We start from the raw sequence: 12,206 nt of genomic DNA on the forward strand, positions 1-12,206 counted from the left end.
TGTCTTTGACCCAGAAAAATAACTGCTAAAGGGTCCAGACCATCACCCGGGCAACGCCGGGTGGATATGCTAGTCGTAAATAAAAAATATTTGGAGCCATGTTCTTTTGTTGCACTGTTTTTTGTTTTTTTGTTTTTTTCTAAAACCACTCGAGTCAGCAACTTAACTTGTTCACATTGCGACAAACTCGAATTAAATTCCTAAGTTTATTTCTGAAAAGGTTCGGTGCTTAATGATTCATTTTCTTCCTCTTTCCTCTCGGCGGGTTTAATAAATATTCATTAGCGCATTAGAACAGCAAAGTAGAAAAACACATAAAGTCGTTGAGTCCGCTATGTTCGACAGGTTAAAACTTGAAGTCTATTCAACAAAACAAAACAAAGAAGAACAAAAAAAAATCCGTTTCTAATGGTTGTTACAATCGTCGTGGTTCGCTGGAAAAAGTTGACATGGAAGTGGAATAGCGCGAAGAGAGAGAGGTAGTCGGATTTATTATTATTTTCATTATTGTTCAGTTATTTCATGTCACTCTCTCTCTCTCTCTCTCTCTCTCTCTCTCTCTCTCTTTCGTTAGTGATTTGCTTTGTGCAAAGAGCGTGCATATTTCAGGCATAACGTTGTTCTAGAGGTTTTTTGCTTGTTTTTATTATTATTTTACGGCGCGACAACAAATCTTGCCGGTGTCGAGTACACACGTTTTATTGAAAGAAAATCACTTGCCCTTCCCACTTCATGGCAACCATCCGATTTTATTAAATTAACAAAGATATAAATATACCCGCATGTACATAAATAAACACATGCGCATAATACACATATACACATTTATATTCTAATACCATTGGACTAAGAACGATTATCGGTTTTTAAACAACGGTTTTTAGAATCCGATGAAATAAAAAAAAGAACACTCAGTAAAAAAAAAAAAAATGTCTCCAATCTTACAGTAGAAGATATTTTGCGAGTCAACTTTTGCCAACAACAAAACGACGCCCCAAAAAGTAAGCTTTATATATTTTCTTGTATTTCTTTTTTTTTTTTCTTTTTGATTGATGCTACAAAATTATTTAAACTATTTTTAATGTTTTGTCTTTTTTCTTTCTTTTTCTTTTTTAATTTGGCACTGCTGCTGCGTGTTGGCTTTCTCTGTGGTTTTCATATTTGGAAAAGTTCGATTCGGGCTAAGGGGCGACAATCACGAAATTTACAAAACTTTTGCGAAAGTCTTCGAAAACTCAAAAAAACAAATACATTAATACAGTAACACAACAAAAAGCATTAATTACCGGAACATTTATTGAATTACATAACTTTTTTAACGAAAAATATTTTTTTCTTTTATTTCATTAATCTATTTATTTATTTGGGGTGGGAGCAAACAGTTTTCGTAATAAATTAAAAGAACAATAAGTTTCCAAATAAATTAAGATTCATAAATTATTTAAAATAGTCACTAGTAGAAAAAGTGTGATTTCTTTTCTTTTCAAAAAAGTCAATTTGGTATACCTTTTTGGTATTTTTTTTTCTTTTACGTAAGTCCAACTCGCCGTTCACATTGGAAAAGTCGACTTTTACGGGCTTTCGGGTATGCTTACAACGAATAAACACCCGAACTTCTCCATTTTAAGAACGGCTTTCAGAATAGACATCCCTAACCTTGTCAGCGACCCGAAAACCCTCAAAAGTCGATACGTCGAATATGAACAATGAGTTGGACGTAATGTAAAAATGTACAGAATTTAAAACGGAGCGAAATTTAAATTTCTGTTCCATTTTTACAACAACAGTAAAACAGAGTCTTCTCCACGGGTTTTACCTAACTTAGCATATTGATGTCATTTTTCAAGTAAAACTATTTAAGTTTGGATATAAATTCTTAAATTCATTTTACTCTAAATAATTTAGGTGACTGAAATAGGAATGTCATTGAATCTTTAATTTCCTGAAAAGTAAAACATGATTCCCAATGGTCGATTTGCTGTTAATATCCATTTTCGATTATTAATTAACAGGAAAGCGACCATGTGTGGTTAATTTAAATTAAATTTCAATCACATGATTACATTTTCAATAATCACGTGATTTCAAATTTACTCGTATTGTAAATACATTTATCCATATTGTAAACACATTACGAAGCGAGATGAAAAGTTCCTTTTAGTGATGTCATGTGACGGCGGGCGGTGATGGTGATATTTCCCCAACTAAAAAAATGGCCACATCATTACAAATAAAACCACCTCATATATTAAATAAAAAGTAAGTATGATATTATAATTAAAAAGGGATATGTAAAAACACGCATGAGTACAGTGAAAATACCATGCCAAAATGTCGAAACAATCGGTTCAGTGGTTTTTTAGTTTTTTAAAAACTAACAAACCAAGAGTTTCATTTTTATATATATATATATATATATATATATATATATATATATATATATATATATATATAAAGAACTTGAAGCATAATACTTTTTGTTTCTAAAATGACCAAATTCGGCATTAATTAATCTGAAAATGGTTGATATGCCGTAAAACAAACAACCAAACTTATTAATAACAGCATTCATACGCGTAAACATCATAAATGTAATTGTTTTTTTAATTTTTTCTTTTTTGTAATACCTTCTCCTCCGTGGATATACAGTCACTTCTCTCTCTCTCTCTCTCTCTCTCTCTCTCTCTCTCTCTGTGTATGTGTATATATATATATATTTGTTTATCTGCTTGTTCTGTCGAAAGAGAAAAATCTCTCATGACCATTCCCCACGTAAGGCTACCTATTTCTTGTTTGTGTTACGTCATTGCCGGGATACAAAGGCTTACTCGAATTCTAATTATAAAATTCCACTTAATTTTTAATCTAGCGTATAAATTTACTATACTAAATCTATCTTTACCCATCCACATATAAATATTAGAACACTGGTATAGTTTGAAACAAATAACTCAAAGTATTAAAAGAAAATTATGAAAAATATAACTTACGAAATACCTTCGATAGTTTCCATACTTTTTTGTACAGACATTTAACATTGTCGTAGACTCTTGAAAATTCAGTTATTGCTGTACATCTTATAAGATGACTGGACAATTTTTATGATTTCAGCTTTGAAGTAACAGCTACATCAGGAACTGGAATGCACTCTATTAAAGCCTAGTTGTCACAGCTGGTGAATTTCAAAAATACAATCTGGACCTGAAGACACTTTAGAAGAACGATATAGAATTGAATTCTGTTTTAAACTTGAAAAATGACACGAAAACATATGGAATGCTTCAGACTGCTTTTGAACCATCTTGGATGAATCTAGCATCAGTTTTTAAGTGTCATGAAAGAATCAGGGAAGTCTGTTAAGGATGATGAGAGGTATGGGAGGAATGAGGAAGTCAGAACACTAGCGTTGATTGGCCAAATAAAGAATTTCATGGATAAGGACCGTCATATAGACATATATAGACATATAGAGTGCACAGTTTGATGTTAGTGTGAGAACTGTACGCACAATTATTCGCGAGAAACTGAATATGCGGAAGATTTAAGCGAAGTTTGCTCCAAGCGTGTTTAGAGAAGATCAGAAAGAAAGACGTTATTATTACAGCAGGGAGATTATCAAGCTGATCAATTTAGATCTTGCAGTTCTTGATGCTCTGGTGACCTGCAATTAAAGCTGGATCTACTAATATGATCCAGAGAATAAGAGACACAGTTCCCAGTGGAAGCATGCTGACTCTTCTAGACTCAAGAAGGCCAGACAGAGCAAGTCTACCCAGAAACTTATGATGATCCCTTTTTTTCACAGCACAGGCATGATATACATGCACTGCGTTCTCGCTGGACAGACAGTAAATAAGGAATAATATGTTGAGGTTTAAAGGGAGTTCAAGAAGAGATTCCATTGGAAGAGGCCAGCATTCTTCAAATCAGGTCAGTGGCATTTCAGCATTCTTTAAATCGGTCAGTGGTATTTCCACCAAGACAATGCACCGGTCCACAACTCCATCCTTGTCACAGACTATTTGACCAAGATTGGCATCAAGACCGTTCCTCACTCTCCCTATAGTCAAGACGTTGCTTCATGTGACTTTTGGTTATTCCCTGAGTTCAAGGAAAACCTTGGAGGCTGTCGTTATGAGACAATTGAGATGAAAGAGGCTGTAACGAGGGTCATTGACACGCTCACACAAAAGGACTTCAACATGGCCTTCCAGAAGTTGTTGGAACCGTGCAACGTGTGGATTGCAGCTGAGGGAGAATACCTCCAAGGGGGACTAGACTTCCATATGAGTACTTTCAATAAAAGTGCTTATACAAAAAAATCTCAAAACTTATTGAAGGAACCTTGTAAAAGGGTTTAGTGTGAAATCATAGTATGGATAAATAGGGCATTGGATTTTTACAGTGTAATGTTCTGCTCAGCCTTAGCCAACATTTAAAAAGAGTGAGAAAGGGAGTGCGTGACTGTTGATGTTATTGTTGCGTGTTCGCAAGGAATCCGTTTCATGAGCACGCACTAATGGAACAGTAAACATATAGAAGCATGTATAAATGTATATAAACTGAGAGAACAATTTCTATAAGAGTATTTATCTTTGTATGCATGATAAAGTTACTGAGTTTAAATATAGGAATAAATGAGTTAAAGACAAATAGTTCGGTAGTACACAAATGAGCAAGCATTAAACTTACCTAAAATATATAAAGGTGGTTAAGTTTATATGAACATACATTAAAAAATACTGCAGATATGAACTCAGCTCACAGTTTGAACGTTTAAATCATAAGAGCTATCAAATGCATAAAAGTATGATGTTATTTATATGAGTTCTCAGAAATTCAAGATCAAGAAAATATCCTTTCCTCTTAGAAAGAATCGTACGTTAGAAATATTGTTGATGTTGAATTCGTGAAACTGATAAAAACAATATATCATAATCGTGTTTATTTCAGTTCACTAATATTTTGTTGCATATTTTATTCTGACTAAATCGTTTTTGTGTATTTTTATCTAACTGCTTATTTAACGGACTATTGTCTTCGTGTCTCTTAATGTCTATTTTAACGACCCGCGACTCGTCTAGTGGTTGTGGGTGCGTGTGTATGTGAAACATATAATACACATACACATAACGACATACCTGTCTGCTGCTGGCCGCTTCTGTCTCTTGACCGCTTCCTCGAGGATCCGCCAACGTCTTAGGGAGCTGGATTCTGCTATAACAAGTACACATGCAAGACACACAAGATGATGTATGTTTTTGTATATCGGTTTATTTCACTCCTAGGCATCTCGTCTTCCGCAGCATAGAGTGAAATCGACAGTCTCGGACTTGTGGCGTTCCTCTGTTATGGAGAAACTTGTTTAACCCATCTTGCTTCCTCGGCTTCTCGGACCCAACTCAACTAAGCTTATTCAAACCGGAATACCTGACACGTCACGTGCGGTCGCCATTCGAATACTTCCGGTGCAAATGATCGGTTACAGAGTTTGATACGTCATAACATTACCTCCTGCCCCCTTCTGCACCACATGCTTGCTTAACTTACTGTTTCCTAAGATTCAATCTTTGTTGTTTACCTCGCTACTTTCTACCCGGCGTTGCCCAACTATTACCTAACAGTTGTAGTTACATTTTAACTAGAATCTGACGTTGTGTACGATTTATATCATATTCTCTTCTTATTTAAGGATACCGTATGATCTGATTTTTATGAGAAGACCATCGTACCAAACCTTGTAAAAAGCCTTAGATATATCTAGGGTTACCGCTCTACTCTCCTCTGCTTTGTCCAGTGTATGGTATATAAGTTCAGAGATTACAGTTAGAATATCTGCTGTAGAACGAGCTTGTCTAAATCCATTGTGTTCGTCGGTCAGAAGTTTAGCAGCTGTAAGGTGATGGACTAGAGCTTAGTTAATTATGGACTCAAATATTTTGGCGAAAAGCGGGAGGAGGCTAATGAGGTGATAATTTAATGGGCCAGTTCTTTCGCCAGAATTCTTGCAAACTGGTTCCATGGAAGCAGTTTTCCAGCAGTCAGGAAAGCAAGAGTCTTTGGCCGAAAAATAGTTTTAAAAGGGTCAAAATTGTAAAAAACGTTATACATTTTATACATTTATTTTAGTTTAGTTTTCATTTTTAATCTTTAATTTTTAATCAGTTCATATGCGTGTCACGACATTAGACGTTGGTACATTAGAACGTTACCAGCCTTAAATGCTACAGTTTCGGTTCCGACTCTAGCTGATGACACTCAAATACTTTTTTTTTACTTTTGAAATCACGACTCTATAATAATCTATACATATCTATAAAATTGAAAATGTATGTGTGTGTCTGTCTGTCTGTCTGTCTGTGTACATTTCTCTACCAAATAACTCTGTAAATTTTCGGTCTACAGACTCTAGATTTGACACAAGTGGTATTGAGATTTGGGAAAATCTTGTTCATTTGTTTTCGGGAAGAAATTTGGCTGTTAAGGGCCCGAGCAAAGCCGAGCTGAACTGCTAGTATATATATAAAATATATATTGCGTATATTTAGGCAGCATTTTTTCATTCAGACAGACATTGTTAAAAACAACAGAGAGTTTAAGTTTAGTAATAACTTTTTCTTTTTTTTTCAGTTTTTCGTATTATCTTTTTATATATACATCGAATGTATGGATGTAGTTTTGGATTTGAATAAGCCACAATAAAAACAGAACAAAGACAAAGAATTACAGAATGAAAAATGTGTTTGCATTCCACAGAGCAAGCGAGGTTAACTCCAGAACTAGAGCCCTACCTGAGATCGTAAAGAGTTCCGGTATATATGGACGGTGGTTGAGTTCATTCAGAGGCTGGTTCTCCCACAACAGATTATGGTCCAAGCATTTTCGATTAATTCATAGATACGTTTCCCCTGTAGACAACAATAACGTTGAATTCATCATTTACTATAAAAAAATTTAAATCCAAAACTTAGTTATTAAAAATGACTCCTCCCCTCCGCTAAAACCACTAGAAGGTATCAATGTCATCTATCAGTTCAAATGCCCATTGGGAGAATGTAACTCCTATAACAACAATGCAACTAATAGTTACGCCGGCCATACGACCACCGCATTATCACGCCGCTTCATCTACCATCATGTTGATTCTTGTGCCATCTTCCAACATTTACGCAAAAAACATCACTGCCCCCTCGAATTTCAGAGAAATGTTGGTTAACAACACAAAAATACTACACCACGAAACGAACGTAAAGAAGCTAAATATCCTTGAAGCTATTCATATCAAAACGCAAAAACCTTCGCTTAATCAAATCATATTTCAAAACAGCATAAACATACTTATCCTAGCCTAACTGCCTCCCTCCCTACACACACAACCTGTTCCAGATACTGACCCCAGAACTGGCACGCCCTCCTCTCTCTCCCACCTCTCCGCTGCTAGCAACCCCAATGACTTTCACTCGCACCATAACTACTATATATAAACTTCCCACAATTCCTCGAACAGCCTAACACAAACTTTCCTGACGATGCGTAGATGCCTACACGAAAAGTAAAACCGCGCACTCTTCGAAAATGCTCGAACCATACATCCATACCTTCGATCTATATACAAAAAAGATAATCCGGAAAATTGAAAAAATTGTCTGTGTATATATATATATATATATATATATATATATATATATATATATATATATATGAAGAATATAACATGTATAAATACATTTGAAGCCAAAACTGCAACGCGAATTTTTTTTATATATTAAACGGGTGTTTATTTTTTAAAGAAATATATTTCGAGTAAGACTCCTTTGTCAATCTTTTTCCCTCTTCTTCCTCGACATAATGTAGTGGAAGATAAAACCCCGCAGTTAACAACATCACGTGGACTCTTCATCGAACTACCTTCCACTACATTATGTCGAGGAAGAAAGGAAAAAAAAGATTTACAAAGGAGTCTTACTCCGAAATATATTTCTTTAAAGAATAAACACCCGTTTATTTTATAAAAAAATTTCGCGTTGCAGTTTTGGCTTCAAATGTATTTATACATGTTTTATTCTTCAAATTTCACTCAGCGCTTCTAACGGATATAAACAATATATATATCAAGCCTCATTTTTTAATACGTAAAGATGGGCACTGTGTGGAAAGTATAAAGTAAGAGGCTGTCACCTAGTGTGTCTGCAACGTTAACGACTTCCGTTTAAACACTCTGGATTGTATAATGTCAGTGCCCTAATTGAGCGTTTATTAGTTCCAGCAAGTTATTATACACGCTCAGGTTCCCCTTTGCATTATTCTTGAAACTGAGTCTTTTTTTAACTATCAAACCCATCTTTGCTAGAATATTATAGTCCGAGTCTGTCCTAGGACAAGTACGTCCTCGGGTATTATCTCCCCCATTGAGGATATGGGACTTGTTTATTGCCAGTCCCCTAATATCGACGGGTTGTTTTCGGTCGCGTTTGTGCCAGCCGGTGTGCCCCTCTGAATAGCTGGCTTTTTCTACCACGTTAAACTGACTTCATACAGAACCTTGATGCAATGAGAAGCAGGGAGACAATGTTTTATGAAGTCCGTAAATACCTGGTAGAAACAGATTAATAGATACATTTATTATTGTTTCCTTCTTGCGTGAGTTCCCGCTACATTGCTACATCGTAACCGACACCGAGTTTAACTAGAAAAGGGGCGGCGTATTTACAAGAGCAACACGCACACGAACGTCTGAAGTCGACATCTCCCACTCCGCTGTGCACAGCACCTGCAGCAGCACAGGTAAGTAAGTTGGACTTTCCTTATATTGCAGCTGCATCTCTTTTATACACTCGTTACTTTCCTGCCGGGCGACGGTGAGTATGTATGAGATATGTGGAGAGCCCCCGGGTGTAGGGTGGAGGTTCGTGTCTGTACAAGAACACCATTGGCTCCTTGTTACCTGTAAGGCAAGTAAAATATGAATGAAGAAAATAAAACAAAACTTGAATCCCTTTTTTATGTACATCTCTCTTCAAAGGAACGGACATATTAATATATTACGATATTCCTGAGACGCAATTTTGCATTATTTAAATGTTCCGGGCAGTTGTTCCTTATCTTGATTTATTGCCAATGTAAAAACCTTTCAGTCGTTGTGTTCTCCGACCTTCTTCGGATGTCCTTTTTTATTTATTTATTTATTTATTTATTTATTCATCGTCAGAAAACTTTTTGGCGATTTCGAGAGTTCCAATAACTCCCTGTGAGAACGTGTGTCTTTTACGTGAAACTCAGTTGGGGGTGGAGATGGGTGAACAAGAACTACACATTCCTACTTTTTAAGAAGAAGAAAAGAATTTTTTTAAAAGCCTTATTTTGTTTACCATGCCAGAAATCTTCCACGGTAAACCACTTTCTAACAAATTGTTTTATACTTGAAACTAATTCATCAAAAATATTATGAAAAAACACAAAATGGAATGAAATATTCAATTTCATAAGACCACACCAAATATTCGAATACCGGAAAAAATAATTAACATCTATAATATAAATCTCACCTGTCTGTTTAAGTGTATGTATGTATGTATGTATGTATGTATGTATGCCTTGTGGTCAGGTCATGTCATATGCTACTGGTACCATGTAACCCAGTACTACCTGCCTCATGGTCGGGTCACCGGCGACTAAACTGGTTCCCCAACCAGACTTGTTTGGTGAGGAGGGCGGCTAGTCTCCCTGAAGGATTAAAAACAAGACCTTCCAAAGGGCGAATGAACTCTTTTTCTGGGTCAACGGCCAACTAGCACCGTGTATATTTGTGTGTGTGTGTGTGTATATGTGTATTGGGGTAGAGAGGGCTCCCGTAAGCCGTGGTGAAGGCAACCTTTCTAGGAGAAGCAAATGTCTGATTTAAAAAACCATAAAGCGGAAGACCAGTACCCGCATTAAGCTGGTCTGCAGTTTAATTTGTTGCTGGCTATCTTGCTCTTGCTTGTTGCTGGATCTCAACATTTTGAACCGAGAGAGAGAGACTTAGCTGTCGTACAAATCTAAGACTCTGTAACATCATATTTGTATAGATACTCCCTCAGGCATTTGGGCTCATGTCCTGAGGGAGTGGCACTCGTCTGACAAGACGTTGCAATCATCATGTATGCCTAAAACTTAAACTTTCAACAGAGGCGACTGATTTTCACGAGATTGGTACCATTTTGAAGCTCCCCCCTTCGGACGACAAATATCGAAAAATTAGCCAGAAACATTAATTCCTTCGCCCTCAACTGGGCAGTTTTCTACAGGGAGTGTTGGTTTTGTCGCTGACATTTTTTGCAAATCATTCAACCCTTGCGCCCACGACGTCGCATAAAAGGCGTTATTTCGACCGCCAGTGACACCATAACCACGGTAATCACATCGGTAAGAGTGTTTGTTTGTTTGTTTGTTTGTTTGTTTTTTACCTCTTTTTCCTCTGGCGTGTTACGAGTTTAGGCCTGCTTACTACTCCTATTTTTTATTTATTTATTTATTTATTTATTTATTTATTTTGCGCTTGCAATTTTCCTTCTTTTTTTGGAGGGGTGGCTCAACCAACACCCTTACACACACCTCCACTTTTTTTCCTGTCTTCGCATCACGAGTTCGAGCCTGCCTGCCTACTTTTTTTTTTTTTTGCTCAACGCACACCTCCAAACATCCGAGCAATGCCGGGCACCTAGACTAGTCTACTATAAAATTGAACACGCTAAAATAAATATAAATAAATAAAGTAAAAAAAGAACTATATATGTATTCATGTACATTCATGTATATGTGTAAGTGTGTCTGTATCTGTATCTATCTAGCTAGCATATTGACGCACCGGTTCTCGTCAGACCACCGAAGTTAAGCAACCTTGAGCCTGGCTAGTACCAGATGGATGACCATTTGCGAATTCTAGGCGCTGTACGTGCTCTCCACTTAGCTCAGTCTTCCAGTCTTCCTTTCCAGTCTTCCTGGCCCTCCACTTGCCAATGGTATTTAGCAATGCCGATTCAGGTAAGGCGTGGTTGAAGATTGCGCAACTCTTGCCACAAAAATTCTACGCGCAAGTACCCTTACAGTGGGCATCCATAGTCTGTAATGACTGAAGGGAACTACCATTTATATATCTATCTATCTATCATTTTAATCGGGTCTGTCAGTCTCACGCCACACCGACGACCATCCTGCGTTAACTTGTTTCTGCGAGCGCCTCTCCATCGCCATAATGGAACGCGTCGAGTTTGCTGTCGGCTCTCCAAGACAGCACAACGAGTGTTCCTGATGTTTCGAATATATGCACAATGGCAGTTTATGTTCAGCAGGCGAGATAAATAGCAAATATAGAAAATTAATCTACATTAACATTTAGTGTTTTTTTAACTCTTTAACCTTTTCTAACCTATCATTATGAATTTTGCCACAACAGACCAAATATTTAGTTTCATTTAGTTTTAGAGAAAGAGGTAAAAACTGAGCAGAATCATTCGCAAAATTCATATTCAGAGTTACTATCGATAGATGCACCAGCCAAGATGTGGCAACAATACTCCATTTATGGGCGAATGGTGACTGTGTATAAATCCAGGACACTGTCAGGTGTGAGAATTTTCTAGCATGGTAGATGGAGCCCACCTTCTTTGAAACAGCCTTTGGCAAAATACTTAAATGTAATCCTAAAATAACACCAGAAAAATATTTTTAATAGTAAAAAAATTGAACGATTATTATTGAAAAACGCAGCTGTAGAAAAAAATTGAACGATTATTATTGAAAAACGCAGCTGTAGGGTTAATGTTACTAAGAAAATTAGCTATAGAAAACGCTTGAAAATGTTTAATACCGATGAATAACGAACGCTGTAACTTATTCATTTTTCTAATGATGGAAAAGAGAAGTAGAATTTAGTAAAAATTAGTCAAACTACGCCACACTCGTTTAAGTAAGAGTGAAAACAATGATTAGAGTTAAATATTCAAATTGATTAAATAAATTGCAAATAATTGTTTTTTAAGAAGGGACAACGTTTGGCATAAATAAGTAATGAAACAGATTTGCATATAATTACTGTTAAGGAAGCTATTAAAGGCAATAAAATAGGGAAAATCTAACTCTACATAAAGATGTTTCACATTGTTTTTGTTGACGCTCGTTTACGTGTATATCATATTGTTAGAAAGTGGTCGGGCTGAAGCAGAAAA

The 12,206-nt window shown here is 36.3% G+C and overlaps 1 protein-coding gene across 4 annotated transcripts in view; it reads left to right on the forward strand.

The window, feature by feature from the left end:
• Nucleotides 1-300: 300 nt before the first annotated feature.
• Nucleotides 301-12,206, forward strand: part of LOC145248942 (uncharacterized) — a 157,195-nt gene continuing 145,289 nt past the window's right edge. For 2 of the 4 annotated variants that reach the window (XM_080110736.1, XM_080110737.1), the window contains exon 1: nt 303-479. In XM_080110736.1, the coding sequence (XP_079966862.1) occupies nt 409-479 (71 nt within the window). In that variant the 5' untranslated portion in view covers nt 303-408. Of the gene's footprint in view, nt 480-550; nt 1,002-12,206 lie in introns of those variants that run through there. The other 2 variants (XM_080110741.1, XM_080110738.1) reach the window with 2 other exon arrangements.

This window comes from Euprymna scolopes, chromosome 27 (genome assembly GCF_053919585.1).
Source record: "Euprymna scolopes isolate OS-2025 chromosome 27, ASM5391958v1, whole genome shotgun sequence".
In the NCBI taxonomy this organism is placed as follows: Eukaryota; Metazoa; Mollusca; class Cephalopoda; order Sepiida; family Sepiolidae; genus Euprymna; species Euprymna scolopes.